The sequence below is a fragment of the Tachypleus tridentatus genome, chromosome 7 (assembly GCF_004210375.1).
Source record: "Tachypleus tridentatus isolate NWPU-2018 chromosome 7, ASM421037v1, whole genome shotgun sequence".
NCBI classification, from domain to species: Eukaryota; Metazoa; Arthropoda; class Merostomata; order Xiphosura; family Limulidae; genus Tachypleus; species Tachypleus tridentatus.
In genome coordinates, this window is record NC_134831.1 from 50,821,151 (window position 1) to 50,840,638 (window position 19,488).

General features: G+C 30.0%; 1 protein-coding gene across 1 annotated transcript in view; it reads right to left on the reverse strand.

The window, feature by feature from the left end:
- The window catches only part of Got1 (Glutamate oxaloacetate transaminase 1), a 29,015-nt gene that overhangs the window by 6,290 nt on the left and 3,237 nt on the right, over positions 1 to 19,488 (reverse strand). The window contains exons 2-8 of the mRNA XM_076511611.1: positions 18,549 to 18,730; positions 17,393 to 17,501; positions 12,979 to 13,091; positions 7,428 to 7,532; positions 5,011 to 5,161; positions 3,850 to 4,015; positions 2,828 to 2,970 (exon numbers count right to left, since the gene is read on the reverse strand). Of these exons, the coding sequence (XP_076367726.1) occupies positions 2,828 to 2,970; positions 3,850 to 4,015; positions 5,011 to 5,161; positions 7,428 to 7,532; positions 12,979 to 13,091; positions 17,393 to 17,501; positions 18,549 to 18,730 (969 nt within the window). The remainder of the gene's footprint in view (positions 1 to 2,827; positions 2,971 to 3,849; positions 4,016 to 5,010; positions 5,162 to 7,427; positions 7,533 to 12,978; positions 13,092 to 17,392; positions 17,502 to 18,548; positions 18,731 to 19,488) is intronic.

The window sequence follows — 19,488 nt, forward strand, 5'->3', positions numbered from 1 at the left end:
GGATATTCTTCAAAGCCCTCTCAAAAATAACTCCTGGTGATAATTCAAAGTAGCATGAGGTATAACCCTAATAGGTATATCCCAAATTGCCTTTGAATGCAAGAGGAGTTCACTGTGTTGAGATGTGGATGTTTTCACAAATATGTCACCAGATTGAAGCTTCTTTACTCACTTTAGAGAGCCAGCAAGTCTGTCTAGTCCCTTCTGAATGAAAGAGGGAGACATTTGCCCTAAAGAGAATGTAGTATAAGAAAATGACGTACAACAGGTGTTACAGATGTTGAAGACTACTACTTAGAATCTTCGAGATGTAGTCGTTTATCTATGGATTGTTTTTTCACTATTTTACTTAAGTTTTTATTTGGAGGATCCATAACAAAAAAAAAAAAGGAATATTTCGGTGCCCACTGATCCCACCCCACCATAAAGCCCTACAAGGGGATGCACTACAATGCCAAACAAGGACACTGAAGCAATGCCAGGGTTTCATGAGCACTATATCCAAACACCAGTATCATATACAATATCCACAACACCTGCTGAGAACATCCAATACTGGTACTTGGTTGACCCTAGGAAGACCACCTCAAGGCTGCCTATCTACATGAATTCAAGGCCAAAGTGGTGTGTTACGATTGGATCCCTCAACCACCAGGAACTTCTCCTCCCCTTCCCATGTCACCATGCACTGCAAACATGTGAGTGGATGTTTAGATCCCAAAGGATGTAAACTGAAAGAACAGAACCTTCCCTGGGAGGTCCCCTCACCATGTACAGGAATCCACAACAAGGGGACATCTGGAAGAACAAAAATGTAGATTTATAGTACAATACTATTGAGCATCTTTTAGCATGACTGAAATGCTCAACAATTAGTTTTATGCAGTAGATGATACAAGTTACTCAAAGTTCTGGCTTTGAGTTAAATGAAGAGTGCAATACAATTAACCATGAATTAAGTGCATTGATAGATTAACTTAAACTTTTCTCATCACTATAGACAGGTACTTTTGCTTGTATAAAAATATTTTAAAAGCTTGCAGAAAACTGACAGTACAGTCAACATTTACTATAGCATTTTTTTCTGAATTATACTTTTACCATCATTTTTCCTCTTTTTAAATTATCTCTAAGTTATAATTGCAATTATGTTTAAATAATTAATTGAATTTTAAATATAAGTAAATGAAGAAAGAATCACTGTAAGAAAGAAGTTAACTAAAGGCAAATAAAACTTAAGCTATTTTATGATCAATATTTGCCAATGAAATCACCATTAATATTTACATAATACTTCAAAGATTTTATATTATCTATATTTTAATTCCTTTATTTCAAAACAAACCTTAAAAAATATTTTTATAGATGTTTCATTGTCTCATTATCTGCAAATTCACAAAATGTAAAATTGGGGTTTTTGTACTTTGAACAGTTCTTGATTCACACTAACTGTTCATATGTAGGGAAAAAAAAGGAACTGCTCTGTTTACACATTATTCTTTCAAGTTCCATGTGGAATATTTGAAGAAAATAAATTTCTCTGAACTCATGACAAATTCCATGCCCATCTTTTAACCACTGAGTTACAATTTCTCAGCTAATTATATTTAGTTTAATTATATGATTATAGCAAATGGAAAGTGTTTTTTGGAGTATATTTTCTTAACTGTTATTTTAGAATTGGTATGAATAATTACACACAGAACTACACAAACTGCTCTCAGTATTGTTGCTGCTATTGTCCCCACCACTCTAGCGTTATTTTTCACCTAGAAATTTATTAGTTAAACAGCTACACTGCAATTAGATTTTAGTTTATATTGTACTTAATTGTGCATTCCTTATGTTTTAAAATGCATGTTTTAAAGGCTTAATATTTTATATCAATAAAAGTCAATGCCTGTTCAGTTCACAGGAGATAGTGTAAAGTGTGAACACCACCAACTTCTGTAAAGGGCCAGGAATGCCCATCGACATGTATTGCAGTAAATTACATCTTAAAGACCAGGAAAAGACAAGTTACTAAAATTAATTTTATCTGAAAATGTTAAGGCATACAGACTATATAAAATACGTTGACAAAGTTAAAAAAACCTGAAACCTACAAGTTGGACAAAGTATTTTATTTTACTTTATATTTATGTTGTTTTCTTGGTTATGCAAGAAGGTACAAAACTAGTGCAATAAATTAGGGTGAAATAAATTTCTAAAAACTGATAGAGTACACAAATCACAAAAATGTATTTGTTTAGAAAGGAATGGTAAGCTGTAAGACCATAAATTTCTAAAATTAATGTAAAAAAACAGCCAAAGAAGCATTGCAAAATGCATGTATGCAAGCAATTTGACTGATACATGCAAAAACTTAAGTGTTAGTTTGATTCAAGGACTAAATATACAAAACTGGTTAAAAATCCAAAGTTACAACTAAGGAAAATATATTTGTATGGTGGTTTAAAATATCTTTTACTTAAAGTGAACCTGTACTCATATATGATTAACAGCAACTAACATTGACATTACTAATTTGTTTGCATGAAGTACTTAGCTGACATATATCAGTGCTGAATATTTCTTAGAGAAGCCTGATTTTAATTCCTTTAATTTGTCCTTAACCAGGATTGGCAGGTATCATCCACAAAATGACTCAGTAACAAGTGATTAATCTAATGACAGTTTGGAACTTGCTTTCTTTTAGTACAAGATTAGTAACAAATTTACGTTTCCGAAGAAATTGTTTGGTTAGAGGTATATTTGAACATGTAAATGTACAAACTAAAAATTACATTGAAGGATGTATTGGATACAATGCTATAAACCTACTTACGGTTAAGCCCAGTATAAGAGAACATGCCAATCTGATTAGTGATATGTTCCCATGTTCCAGGTGTCCCTAGCTCTTCTAACTTACTTCGCAAAGCTTGCCTCATTTCTTTGATCCGTCCAGACATCTCCTTAATGTGACTTTGCCTAGATTAATTTCACACTGAACTTCACATATTTGATATGTTACATGTCTTGCATAATAACTTAACAGTCTAAAATAATACTTCAGTCATACTAAAAAGTAGTGATAATAAGTGATTTTTGCTCAAATAAAGCTGGTTTGGTTATGGAGAAGATATAGCAGTTAATACATAATTAACATTAACAAGTAATTATGTTTTCTTATTAAATACACTCTTAATCTTAGAGCCTGCATTAGTGTATTAACATTACAACTTTCATGTTAAAATTTGAATACTCGTGTGAGCATGTGCGTATATGGACACACACAAACACAATTTATGAATTACTAAAATACATGTTCTTTAGTTTATTAAATGTCATTTACTAGAAGTTATACTTACTAAAAGTGAAATATTTATTTAAAAGAATAGAATAATACATTATAATGAATTTAATTTTCTATTTTGACACTTAAATTAAGAAAGCTACCATCAAGTGATATTCAAGCATAACTAAGAGGTTCTGTAGCATGGTGATATAAATAGGCAAATTACTATTTAGAGTTCTGTGGTGAAAACATTTTAATCCATTTAAAAAGGAATACCATCAACTCATTTTTAAATTTCACAAATCTTTTAAGTGTCTAACTTAAACAGAACATTACATCTTTCAAAGATTAATCAACATATATTTTGGCTGCACCATTACACGAGTGAAAAAAACAGTGACAATGATCCTGAACCTTTCTAACTCTCCATTAGTGTTAAAACATGAGAACATTTCTATGCTAAAGGTAACAAAGAACTATAGTGTAACTGTAAAATAGCTGCAATTAAAAAATATAAATTATTATAATTTAAATAAGAAAAAAAGAATGTAAGTTTAATTTTTCACACTAACCATTCTTCATAGAAAGTTGCATCATTCAGGACTTTTGAAACAATTCGAGCTCCATGTACTGGGGGGTTAGAGTAGTTTCCTCGAACCAGCAATGTAATCTGAGCACGGACGTTCTTAACTGGAGAAGAATCTTTGAATACCAGTGTTAAATTCCCAATCCTTTCATCTACATGAAAAAACAACAGTTTTAGTATACATTGTTAGCAACAACATTTAGGTGTTATTAAGTTTAGAAAATATTCATTTGATGCCATACTATTTATTACATGCATTAGCTCAAACAGAAAACTGACATTCAATATTTTGACAGTTCATAGTGCAATAGTTTTTACAGAACTATAGAAATTACACCAAACTTTATTCATTGTATAAGAAATTTTTTTTAGTATAAAATGTCAAACAACTGTGTTGCTAGGAATTTCACAATTACACTTTTATCAAATATTAAAGAGGTCTGACTAACAGTACTATCAAGACTAGAAGTTCATAAAGATAACAATCATCTGCTCATCATTCTTTCAAAAGTAACACAAGTTTACTAGAAATAAAAATTCTTATTCAACAATAAATGATTACAACAAGATCTTGACTTTTGCCATTTTCTTACTAGAAGATGTTTGTATTAAGTAAAAATATAAATGAAACATTACAGGTTTCTTTCCTAAATCATAAATCATATTTTGTAATTTTCACAGTTAGTTTTGGAATTACAGATAAGAAACTTCATAACAGTTTACAGTACTGCACTTTACTGAGAAACAATCTATTTATAACTTCCATTTTGATCATATTCCTTAACTAGCACTTAACACAAGTTTGTATATTTCAATTTCTAATGTAGAGGCACATTATTTAGATTTAGAAATTAAAATAAATGATAATGATATTAATCTAAATAATTTTAATAAAATAAATTGTTTTCCAATGTATGATTTACCCTCTTAATAGTAACATATACTCTTCTGTTATAAGTACTACAACTTTACAATTATTCAGATTTTATAAAATATGTAATAAATTACTATATTTTATTATTAATGTTGAATTATTATTAATGCAACAATTAATATTTAATGAATTCAACACAAAGAAAATGAAATAAAATCATTAAAATATTCTGTAATAAATATAATTTGTTAATTAAATATGAAAATAACTTACTGTATAGACCAAAATTTTTTGCAAATGACTGAGCACACAATAATTCAAACCCACGTGAAACAAAGTAACGGACAGCCCAGCTGTCATTTTCTAGATTTCCAGATGCAAATCCCTGGTATGCACAGTCAAAAAATGGGAACAACTTTCTTTGCTATAAAAAAATATATTTTATATATATTGTAAATCAAACACACCATCAAAACAATAAAAATATAAACAAGTAAATTATAACATAGAAAGTCAGTATGCCATACAGTTATAAATAAAGTATCTTAACAGCACTTTAAACTGTATTGAGGAAATTATTTTTATACTAATTTTAAATCACAATAAAAAAAGATTATCAATAAATTACCCAAAGCTGGGCAAACACACACACACACAAACTTCATAACAGAAATAAGAGTAAATATATTTATATGATTATTTAGATAAAATTAACCACACTTAATTTTTAAATCATGACATACATTAAAATTATTAGATAAAAAAACCTTTGTGAAGAACTCAGATGAAATGTGCCACACAGATGACAATATGCCAACCCATCAAGGGATTTTGCACAACAGGTTTAATATTGATGAAAACCCATGGAATTTCAGATAACTTGATAGAAATGTGCACAAAATTTCTGAGCACAAAAACAAGCATCAATATTTTAAAGAACTTAATATTTTCCTGAATATTTCAGTTTGCATCTTTCAGGATCTTTGAATCTTTTCTTACAAAATCTACATCATACACAAACTATATAGCCCAATAACAAACCAAAGCATGCACTCAGTACTGCATACAAGTACTGGTTTATGTGTACATAAATCCCCAATAATTGTTGTAATGGTGATGGGTCTGATAAGGTGGTTATGTTAACAGAATATTTTGTTCCTTAGATGAAAAGCACCTTTGTGGATTGAAGCTTCTGCACATGATACTATTGTGTTCCATGAAAGATCAGACAGTTGCTGCAAATGATGCAACAATTTTTCATAGGAGATTACAAGTTGTGATTAATTTCTAGATTTAACACAGATGCCTGTATATGAGGTCATTTGAAAGAAAACTGTTTTATGCATTCAAACCTTTACTCTATGGACAATTTGAAAGTTATGTTCCTATATTGAAAATAATATTTCTAAGAGGTACTTGCCTCCTCTCATAAAAATAGCTGTTCTCGTTCAGTACTGCTTTTTACACGAATAAAACTTTTTCACATGCCACAAGCTTCGAGTTCCTACATCTTACAATAAACTAGTTCAAATGTGTCTCGCATACAAATCATTTTGCCACAGCCCTCTACCAATAAGAGCATGACATTCACCTGAAACATGTACTCCTATTTGATTCTAATAAACCATCACTTCAAGCTTTGGAAGAAAATGGAAGCATCAGTGTTTAGTGAGGAATGTAAGTAGAAGTACCTATCAGAAAAATATTTTTAAGTATGGAAAAAGTATAACTTCTGATACAGTACCTTATCTCCACTCACAACTCACACACATAACTAGAACCTCACACCTTCAACTGTTTCATTGCTTTCACCATTTCATGTTCTACTACTGGCAGTTTATTTTTTTATGTCTAGACTTATTTGTACTGTGTTCGTCTGATTGGTGACTACTGACTGGTACAAATTCTTGTAGAAGTTGAAACAAGATTGCAACACTTCTGTTTTTTCTGATGTGATCTCTCCTGATAACTTAATTTTTCCTTTGGATCACACTTGTGCATCTCCTTTGGTTCCCTGTCTTTCTCTAGCATTTCTTCAATCATTTCTTTTATGTCTTGCTCTTACCCTTTTTTTTTCCAACAGTTTTATAGAATGCCTATATTGAAGATGAATTTAGGCATTTTAGGCCTAGCAGAAGCTGTTAGGCTAAAACAGGTCTGGGCTTAATTAAGTATTCTATAATTTAAAATATACAAAATATGTTTTTAGCAACAAAAAAAAAATCAAAATTTTACATCATTCATTACTCATGAGATACAGCAAAACAAACATCAAAGTGAAAGTTAATTGACTAAGTAGGCATATTACACATCACTCTTTTTTTTATCGACTTGACAGTGTTCATTTGAACTTATTTCCTTCAGTTTTAAAAATGCAAAGTTTGAATTCTCTTATAATGTTATTGTCTGTTTGATTACTTAACCATCATGTTTTAATATTTCCTAAAATGCAACCAAAGGTAAAAAGAATAACATAGTACCATCTGTTGGTTTGTATATGGACCAAAGAACAAATATGATAGTTTTAATTCTCCTCCAAGCATTTCTTACAAACATGTAATACTTCTAATGCAGATACAACTTTGATATGGATTGATAGGTGGCAAGAACTATAAAAATATTTCAAACATTTATTTTTCGTTTGTCTATAGAGTATTTATTATTATAAAATAAAATCCAAACCTACAAACCTCCATTACATCTGCAATTTGTTTCCACTGATCTTCTGTTGGATCTATTCCTGTTGGATTGTGAGCACAAGCATGCAAGATGATAACTGAATCTTCTGGGGCATTCTGTAAAATAAGTTATTTTTAAACAAGATTAATTTTCTTCAAAACAAAGTAAAAAATTAGTGTTTTTTTTTAAAGAGTCTACAGAAAATAAAATTATAGACTTACAAAATTGTATACAAGGTATAAACTATATAGTTTCTTTAACCTATAAAAAAGTTAAGTGCTTTACACAAATCTAGAATGCCTTAAAAAGTCTGCTTACACTTACTAAATTTTAATCATAACTGATAGCTTTAAAGTGATTATTTATAACACAATCACAAATTGACAAGTTATCAACAAAGGTTGCCAGGAATTCCTATATCACTTTTGGCTTCCAGAAGGTTAAGGGAAAACTAACCAGTCATGCCATCTCACTATTTATGCTCCTTGGATATGAAATTATATCTATACGTGTTAATTCTGCAAAAAACTGTTATTATGATGTTATCACTAGCAAAGTCATTGGTGTTGCTTGCACAATTGTATTGAAAGTAGAACAAGTTAAAGTTTGAATGAAACTAGTCATGTGCACTAAAATAATTATCAGCTCATTTCATGAAATTTGGATTTTGTATATTAAGATAGAGTAATGTTTCCTTTATTCATCTACATTACCTTAAAAGGAAATTTTAATTTAAGTTGGTTTATATCAAAGTTAAACAAAACAACAAACAAACTGTCTAACAGAAAAAAAAGGGTGTCATGTTTTATATTATTGTAGCACAAACTATGCTGTCATTGATACAGTATGATTACCACAGGAAAAGCAGACAAAACTTCTAAATCTCTCAAAACACTAAATCTCTCTAAAATAGAAAACACAGAATTCGCTGACACTTTATCAGTTACACTGAACATTTATTAAAGGGAAAGTTGAGAAAAATTTCAGAATCAGGTCAATATAACTTAAGAGTAATCTGCTATTAAAGCAACTTTTACACTCAAAACATTGGTTAAATGATAATTGGAATAAATAATTAGACAATGTTTACTGATATATCATTTAAAAAAATTCCAATGCCAAAATCTGAAAACAGGAACTGAACTGTAATACATGCTGCAAGAAATAACACAACTTTAAAATTAGTAGATAAAAATTTAGTAATGCCTATACAAGTTATAAGGTTGATTACAAGAATCAAGGTCAATTGGATCCTGCAAAATACAAGTTCCTTCAGGTCAAAATGTTTAAGAAGACATGATGAGCCATTGTGTTTGAGCTAAGAATACAAGGATAATAGTAAGATAATGCAATCTCATGCTGACATGTACAAATGACATCAATGGTTACAGTTGTGTGCCTATAATGAGAAGTAAAAAAGAAAAAAGTGCTTCTCTTTCAAAACAACAGTTAGGCTAAGTCGAAATTTTAACATGAATTGGTGTTTGTATAGCAAAATCTTTCAGATGTGTTTATAAAACAATAAACAGAGGTAGGTATATTTGTTAAAAATATTTTAATGATCAGCGTTATATAATTAGAATGTGTAAAATGTTCTAATGAAATATTTCCAAATTACTCCATCCATTAAAAATGTTCAAAATTAGTAAATTAAAATTTACATTATCAACTTAACCAACTGAAACTCATTGTAATATTTAATTAAAAAGTAACCATCAAATAATTAATGTTGCACGAGGTTAGCTTCAAAAACAGCCAAAATGCCAAAGATTAGTTTCATCCATCTTTGATTTCTTGTGTTTCAAGCAAAAATTATCACCTAACAATTGCATTAACCTTCTATGCACTGGCATCATTTACCAGGCATGTCACAAAGTTTTAGTGATTTACATTCAAAATGTTACTAAACTACTTTTTGCTTATACTGTATCAATTACTGTAGCATACAACCATAGCTAATAATCCATACAAAAATATGGTTTTAAGTTTTTAATTTTATAAAGAATTTTTAATTATAAATTTCTCCTCATGTAAGAAATGTAACCCATTTTCTCCAGATACCTCCTCTTCTGTTTTATTCACCATCTCTCCAATAAGTATGAAAATTAACATAAATTACTCACTATCAAATCATCATTTCTCATAGAAACCATAATTTTTACAGTCCTCAATTTTGTTTGGTTATAAGGCTATCAAATAGAAAATTATGCCTCTTTTGTCACACACACACACCTTTTTTCTGGATTTGTTAATAGTTCTCTCTTGTGTTTAATTCAGTATTGTCTATAACAATCAGAAAGCCAAGGTTTTCTTCCATCAAATGATATGTAATTTTCTGAATGAAGAATTGTCAATTCCCAGTTAGTACAAGCTTCATTCCCATGGTGAAGATAATGATTACCTTTCACAAACTTATAATTGCTCTTGTTGTATAGTTAGGAAGCCATAAAAGTTGTGACACTTTGGGGAACTTGTCTGCTTTTTACAAGTTATTATTCTATGTATTTTTATAGAGTATATAATTAAATGAAAATTTAGTGCATTACTACCATTAATATAAACAAAGTAGGATTAAGTGTCATCAACAGCAAAAAAGTCTCAGGTAAGTAATTTTTCTTTTTTCATGTTTAGTCTATTTCTTATTATAGAGGTAACTAAAATGTAAAAATAGTGATCTCTTTACGTTATATAATGTAAAATAAATAACAAAAACTTTACACAAGACACTCATACAAGCAGCTCATGAGCAACAATTTGTTAGTGCAATGGTGCAAATATTAGTTGTACATGGTTCAAAAAGCAATCAAAGGGCATTAAAACAAAAAAACTATAGATGTACATTGTTACAAGTTTAAAGTTACAACACAAAGTGTTTGTACCCCTGTGTTGTGAGTAGTTTTTCCTCATCTTAAAAAGTATTATGATTAGGCTAATAGATATATAGTATATTATAAATATTATACTAACACACATTTACATAAATTTTTATGTAAATTACACAACAAATAAACTGTTTATAAACAAATAACCAAAAATATGAGGGGCAGAATGTGTGTAAAAACTGATATTCTCGTAAAAATTTTGTTTAGTTTGGTAAATCAACTACATTATACCATTCCAGAACTAGACACTGGGTTCATAATTATTGGAATTTAGCTAGCAAAAAGTTTACTTCTGGCAATTTAGCACCGTCTCCGACATTATCTGTTTAGTCATCATGGCGAACAGGAAACAACTGTCCAGTGACTTAAGAAACCAAATTATTGTAAAATACAAGTCTCGTGTGTCTCTTTCCAGTATTGATACACAACTTAATGTGCCAAAATCTACTGTTTAAAGCATAATTGCCAAGTTTATGTTTACAGAATCAACTGCTAACCTCTCTCGTTCCGGATGCCCCACCAAAATTCCAGAGAGAACCAAGAAGAAGGTTGTCAGAAGTTAGTAGGAACCCTCATTTAACACTTAATAACATACAGAAATTGGTAAGAAAAACTGGGGTCGAATTAAGCACCTCTACAGTTATGAACATGTTACGCTCTTCTGGGTTCAAAGTATGCCGTCCTCGTAGAACTCCATATTTAAAGCCTGTTCATTTAGAAGCACGATTGAGGTATGCAAGAAAGTATGTGGATAAACCCTTTACCTATTGAAAGAGTATTCTTTGGTTAGACGAGACTAAAAATTGAGTTTTTCGGCCACAATGATGTTCGCTATATTTTCCGTAAGAAGGGAGAACGAAATCTTCCAAAGAACACCATTCTTACATTTAAACATGGAGGTGGCTCGATCATGCTATGGAGTTCCTTCAGCTCTTCTGATGTAGGCAGCTTTCACCGCATCAACAGAATCATAAAAAAAGAAGGGTACGTTGATATATTAAGCATTTATATCAAGAAAAATGCTAGGAACTTGCGGCTTGGGCGTCGTTGAATCTTCCAGCATGACAATGACCCTAAGCACACATCAAAATATGTGCAATCCTGGTTGCAGAGGAACCATATAAGCTTTCTGGAGTAACTATCTCAGTCACCTGATCTCAACCCAATTTAAAATGTTTGGCATGATTAAAGACCAGGGTTCATAAGCGTCATCCAAAAAACTTGCAAGAGTTGGAGGCCTTCTGTAAAGAAGAATGGAAGAAAATACCAGTCGAATACTGTCAAATGATCATGGAGGGCTATGAGAAGAAATTGCGCCAAGTAACTCACTTGAAAGGCTACACAACTGACCATTAAAGTAGATGCACGAACACTTTCTGCCCCTCCTATGTTTGATTATTTGTTTATAAACAGTTTATTTGTTGTTCAATTTATATGAAAATTTTTGTAGATGTGTGTTAGTATAATATTTATAATATACTACACTTTCATTATCCTGATCGTGATACTTAAGTTATGAGGAAAATACTACTCACACAGGGGTACAAACACTTTCTGTAGTAACTGTATGCAGGAAAAAAGAATGTAGTTTCATGTTATAATTTGAAGTCACTCTTGAAAGAAAGAAAAAGACAATTTATATTCTTTTTACTCATTTATTTTTAAATTGTTAAAAGGTTGGTCAAATTGACTAACCTTGTATGGAGTTAGGGTAGAGAAATTAACAGAAAAATATAAAGTTTCACTGAAAAGAAACAAATGAAATCTATTTAATAAGATTTAGAAATTAGTTAAATGAAATATGAGATGTTAAGATGAAGTATTTTTAATCTTAAAGTGAAAATCACTTTGCATTGAAACTATTCAAAAAATATAATTTTTATATTCACAGAATTTTTTTAGCTTATTTAAAATAATTCACTAAAAATATTATTTCTTTGTACATGAAAGACTAACAAATTTTGTGAAGATATATTAAAAGTTAGGAATATCAAATTTATTAAGACTTTAAATGAATACGAAGAAGTCACATGGTCAGTACAATCAACCAAGCAAGTGTTGAAAGTTAATGTTTAAATATTGCCTACTTTTATGTGAATAAACTGAGCTGTTCACATAATAATAAAATTAAATTAAATAGAATAAATCATATACCAATAACCTCACTCTAGCTTATGCTAAAATTTGCTTTCATCACTGCTATATTGTTTCTAGTTCCAAACATTCCATTAATATGTTTTTATGACAATACTAATACATTTGTCTGAGGCTTAATGTAACAGTAACGTGATATGTAAAATTCATATTCAGATTAAGTATTTTACTTTTTTCACATCCATGAAACACAGCATATTTTCATGACAGAAGAGAAAGTTTCATTAATTTAATATTAACTGGCTGTAATTGTTTCTTTTAAACACAAAGCTTCACGATTCTATATCTGTCCTGTGCTTGACACAGGAATAAACTCACATTTTAATATTTTAAACCCTTGAGCTTACTACTGTGCTACCCCAGTGTGAGGGCAAAAATGTTTTTTTTAACCAACAACAACCCTTAAAATTAACAAGTCATTCATGCTATATGGTTGTAGTTAAAAATCCTTGTATTAATTTTAATATTAACATTACTGGTCACCTACAGTTTCAAAATGTATAAAGAATTTGTGTAAAGAACATACCTTTAAGTCTTCTAGCATTCCATCTAGATCCAGTTTTCTGTTTGCAGCATCCCAATATCGGTATGACCTGCCATCTTGAAACCCTGCATTCTTAAACACAAGTCTGTGATTGGCTAAAAAAGACCAATATACAGATGAAAAAAAATTATTTATTATCAATCTAAATGTATAAGAACATGATATATTTACTGCAGAATTTTATTTCAATAAAGTATATGAGCCAACTATCAACAAGCCTATAAAAACCTAGGCTTTGTGCCATACATGTACAAAACATACTAGATGAACTCTTATATCATTACAAGTTGAAACACTCTCTCTTATACTTAAGATACTGGTCATCAGTTGAGAAGAAGTTACTAGTAGTACAGGATATAATTTGTCCCTTATTAAATCATATTTGCCACCAAAATCAGTCCCACTTTTAATTCAATCTTATCGTTGCATAGTAGAAATTAAGATTCAATTTTTGTACTACAGTAAATGCATTATCTGGATCCAATACATTTTTTTAATTATATATGTAAAAACTTGCCCAATTCTATTCAAATAGGTATGTAATTTTCAGTTTGGTGATAATACTGCTGAAGTAAAAACAACAAAAACATTCTTAAAGAGTTACACTAAAATCATAATCGTTAGAATTTAGAATTGGGACTGAATTTATTTTGAAAGATAGATATCTTGAATTAAAAATTAGATTATGGAAGTTGGATTTGTGAAGAAAGCCATTGCATAGTAGTGTTGGAAGGTAATGCCACCTCAACAAATCTGAAGTTATTATACAGTTGAGGCTAAATGACAATGAAACACATAAATGAAGAAAGTTCCTTTAATAACCATTTATATAAATTTGACTGTTAAACACTTTGGACACAGACTTGTGATTAACTAATTGTGTTTCAGTTCCAGTTATAAAAAATTATCTTAAAAAACTAACAGAAGTATTTGTAATTAGGGAATGTCTATGATAAAAAAAATATACTGTATGACATGATACAAAACAACCTACAAATACAATGGCTAATGAATCATTACCACAGAAACAACTAATAACAGTAGTGGTATTAATATTAAAAAAAACAAAAAAAACTGTACAATTCCCATATAATTCTGAGCATACCAATATAAATGCAATGCTTCAACATTTTGATAAATCTGATGCTTCACTTTGTAAGTTTAATCTTATATTGTACAGCACAACCTACATGTCAACCTTTTAACATTTATATTCAACATTATTATAAATGGGTAATTATAATTCAGATTTTAGTATTATACAGGTTTTGATTTCATCATTTCAAAATGGTATAAACATTTTTAATATTCTCTTTTATGTGCAATAATACATTCCTTTGCTCTAAATTACCCATTTCAGATTTTCTTTCTAACCCTATATGATCTTCAGAGTATCACAAATTGCATATTTTCAATGTAAATATTGATGTCATAATATAATTTCACAACCTCCAACCTTGCTTCACTGATATAAACAAATCCATATTCCAAACCCCTCCTATCAGAACCTTTCTTTTTCAAAAACAAACTCTCTCCCCAACATTGACCAGCTAACAGTAATGTTTTAAGTAATTCAGAAACCAAGTTAAAGTAGTTTAACTTTTTTTTAGATTATAATATTTTATGATACAAGTTGTATATTTCAAATAAATGAAAAAACATTTTATTCAACACAAACTTCACTATAAAGAAGGAAAAAAAAAAGAACTTGTGTCATTGTTCTTCAGTCTTCCAGACAACAAAAAAGACAAGAGCACAAATGCAACTAATAAATTTCTTGTTCTCTAATGTATATCTTATATGTTAAGCTCTCACCAGACAACTTATTGCTTTGTTGCAAAAGTTACAGTTCAATGAGCAATAAAATAAAAATTAAATGAAAACAGATGCAAAGTGCTACAAGCCTCATGACCCTTAGAATAAATAAGTTACAACATGCAATCATTCAGGATAGGAAAAAAGGGAAATTTAAATGTCATATTTTCCAACTTTTCCTTTTACTCTACATCACTTTATTTGCTATTTAGGGTTGAGTTCAGAAAGTAACAAATAAAATGAGGTTTAATGAAAAAACAAACTTCATATTCATTAGAAAATTTCAGAGATTTGTAAATTAAGTATGAAACCAGTAAGATGAAAAAGCACTTTCCTTCTTAACATGGGAATTACCTTTCTTTCAGACAAGTCAGAGTAAAATCATACTGACTCAGTAAATCCAGATAAATCTTTAGTAAAAATATATTAAAAATTCTGATTTATATGTACAGCATATCAATGTTTATTAAAAGCTTACCAAATTTTATGAAAATACAAGAACTAAATGTGGAATTATAGCAGGACATATTATAAAAGTTTCTAAGTTATTAAAAAAAACAAACGATCCTACAAAAACATGAAAATCCTGGTAATCAATTCTCTTTTAGAGTATTTGTACATTGGTACTGCCATAACTGGATCTTTTTAGGGTCTGTTTTTTGTTTTGTTTTTTAAGTTTAGTTGACAATTTTGCATCTTTATTCAACTATATTTGATGTCCTATTTCCTGGGAAGTTTTATTACACAGTATCTGAAGGAAACAAATACTCAATGACCTGTATAACTTTTAAACATAACAGCAATCTTGGACAATCATATTCAATGTTTTCATTCTAATCAGCTTGGCCTGCTTGCCAAGTACAGGCTGTAAGAAGACTAGACTTGCATTGGAATACTCACACATACTACGTCATAATATGCACGCAATTCCTGAGTGTTGCACATGTACACACATGAACCACTGATATGCACTGTTGTTCATACTCATTTGTAGCAATCTGGAGAGAGGCAAAAATAGCCTTACTTTATTTATTGTTATTCTATAAATATGCAAAAACGGCTCGTTTGGGTTGAGAAAATATTTTACATAGAAGAGCGAACAACGTTTCGACGATGACCAAAGGTCGAAACATTGTTCGCTCTTCTATGTAAAATATTTTCTCAACCCAAACGAGCTGTTTTTGCATATTTATTTCACTACAAGTGGGTTTTCTTGACATCAGTGATTATTGTTATTCTGTTTCATACTAATCATTTAAATATTTCATAAAATTATTTTGTAATTATTATTATGTTTTGCCTAATTAGGTGCTTTTCTCATGGAAGCTAAGTCTTCCATATTTCCTAGACTCAATTAGTCATGTCAATCTAATGCTAACTTTGGGCCTATATGTGCATACTAAAAAGGTGGGGAGGCCAGCATTTCAACTGTAACAGTTAACAAAGAAAATTGTGAGAATGATTTTGAAAATTCAATTTCATTTCATATCCTACCACAGAATAAGAAGGTGAAACAGCAATGTTAGTTATATTGTTACAAGCATTTATCTGTCTTAGAAATTAATCTAACTAAATATTTATGTTATTAGTATTCATTTTCATTGCAATTTCCTGCCTTCCCATATATATGGATACAAACATTGTACAACACAACGTTTGATAATGTAACCAAGTTGAATACACTTTACTGTTACAACACAGTTCAGTTGACCTCAATGCACAAAGCATTCACAGTAAAGTTTAGTGAGTAAATCAGTATCATGAGCCAATCACAAAAGCAAACTTTTCCAATTATTTTCAGCTCCTTTTGGTTGATTATACCAACATTTCTCTTGCCAACATACTATCTATTTTAAAAGAAAAATGGACCAAATGGTACTGTTGAAAGGGTACAGATTTTTTTAGTTCACATTTAAGAAATTTACAGATAATCAGAGTCAACATAAAATGTGTATCATGAACACAGATAAAAGTGTATAGTAGACTGTGTAAGAGTTTGTTCCAAGACACTGGTCAGACAACACAGGGTTTAAGTTGATTGTATAAGAAAGTTTCTAACCATTTCAATAGTCAAATGACTTAAAATCAAGCCCTATTACAGTAAATATTTTTATTAAATAAGTTTGTTTAACTGAACTAATCCATACATGTTAGGCTAATTACTAATAATATATAGCACTGGTAGGCAAACATGCAAGTAACATGAGAACCATGACAAATAAAGATTTTATTATCCTGCTCAAGAGACACTGAAGAGCATGTACACTGTTATATGCACGCATAGATAAATTTTGTTTAGGAAATGTAGTTTATGGCATTTCCTAGAATTTTGTCCTATTTTACTAAGCTACATTTATTCTATGATTTTTATATTTCTAAATTTTTACATTTTTTTTTACATCTAGTTAAATATATAAAATAAGACTGGATAATAAATTTGCTTTTTTTTCAAGATCCTGAATAAAAATGCTGCAAAACATATCACTTCTTCCATTACTCAAAATATTTATTATTGTAGTACACAAGCATTTGCAAAGATACAAGAAACAAACTAAAGTACATAATTATTTTCAATACTTACGCCATGTTGGAGCAGACATGTAGTAAGTCTTAAATTTTGCACAGTGTATTAGAAACTCTGCTCCAACTCTTAATGAACCTGTTCCACTCAAGCACTGTACTCCAAATCCCTAGAAAAAAGTTATATTATAATGTATAATTTCATTAATGAATCATGAACATTACTTGTTTTTTCTTGCATATTTCTTCATTATTGTTTTCCAGCTATGCTTTAAGATTTTATTTCACTTCAAATAATAAATCCTCACATAACAAATTACATGAAGTAAAGAATATAGTTTCCAAATTTTAGGATTAAAAATTTTTTTTTCCAAACATTTAATAAACTAACATGAGACAATTTTTCCATACCAAGTAACAATAAAAAGGAACTTTAACAGTAGTTAGTTGTACCAGGATTATACAAGTTAAGTTTTTAATATTATGAGTAATAACATTAAATGTAAAAGAATTCTGAATGGGTAGATCCTGTTACAATTTAAAAGTATTTTTCTACATCAACACACAATTAAAGGAACCAGTGTAACTTTACCATCTCACAACAGATTAATATTTAATATACTATGGGTTTACTATAATATGAATTTTCTCATTACAGTATTTTTGTTAGCTTTATCAGAAAAATATCTTGAAACTTACAGTAATTTATAATAAAGAAAAAACAAAAAAACATTTGCTATATTAGAAACACCTATAAAAATGCATTTCTTACTTCTCCTTATAAAATTTTTTATAAATAACAGAGCAATTTCAAAAATTGCATTTCAGACTGACTACCTGCATGATAAAACTGAATTCACTGAATAACACAACTGGCAGACAAAATATAAAAAAATAAAGTTGAATAACTAACTACCATTGTAAAAAAAAGAAAAAAAAAGATTAGAGTTGGCTGGTTTAGTATTAGCTTTCCAGCTACTGGCTTGTTGATCAGAACTTAAGCTTTTAGGATACGAAACAATGTTTACTAATAAGAAATTACTCTTCTAAAGTCTTATGTGCATCATTTATATTAATTTTGAAGATTCAAGCCATATCATTTTCCAACTTACTTCCTATCTTATACAGCAGTGTAAAGTTAATTATAAACTTGAAGACATTTAAATGTAAAAATAATTACATATATTCAAGCTTATTATATAATCTCAAAATCTTACACGCCCTTCTGCAAGAGCTGGGCTACCATCTCCCAAAAGCATCTTTGTAGCAGATTTGGAAAATTCTTCATGTCCCAGCTGTGACAGATATTCATGATTCAGTGTAACATCAGTAGCAATCTGCTGTTCAACTTTTCTTACTACTGGTAACACCCAAGGTTTTCCCTCATTAGTTCTGTAGGCTGCAAAAAGTTTTTAAATCTTAAAAACAGAAAAGAAAATGGACATTCAACATGACACTTGATGCACAAATTACTTACATCCTGAAATTATGTAACTACAAATTTCTGTAGATCTCCTCACTATAGACACATTACAAAATCTCATTTGACTGCTACCTGAATGTTGTATACAAACTTCAGAATGCAACAAAGGAAAAAGCCTTGTTTAGATTTTAAACACACACATGCACAGCAGTGGCAAATGCACTGATGTCAGGAAAAACACACCAACTGCAAAGTCACAAGAAAATGAGAGGATTGAGGGACCACTCTGAAGGATAAATCTTGTTGAAACAGAAAAGATGACCTGCCACAAAACTCAAAACATTACACACAATAAGAATAGAGGAAAATCCAAAGTATAAAAAAGTGTGGGTCCATGACTGGGTGCCAGTTCAGTGATTGATATATGCCACTATTGTCAAACTGTCAGAATGACAATATCCTAATCTAGAAGAAGAGAGTGCTGAGCAAGTGAAAAAAATCCTGAAAGAATGGATTAACATGGTAAGTATGGGCGAGAGGAAAACCCTGCAGTAACAAGACAGATGAAAGATATGGGATAAAGCTGCCCAATAACATGAAATCAAGAAGACTGAAGACTCCCAGTTAAAAACAAAAAAGAAGAAAAAAGCAAGAAACTTAGACACCAGCAACAGTACGACAAGCAGCAGGAAATCCCCAAACCTGTGCTGAAAAAAAGCCAGGCATGAAAATGA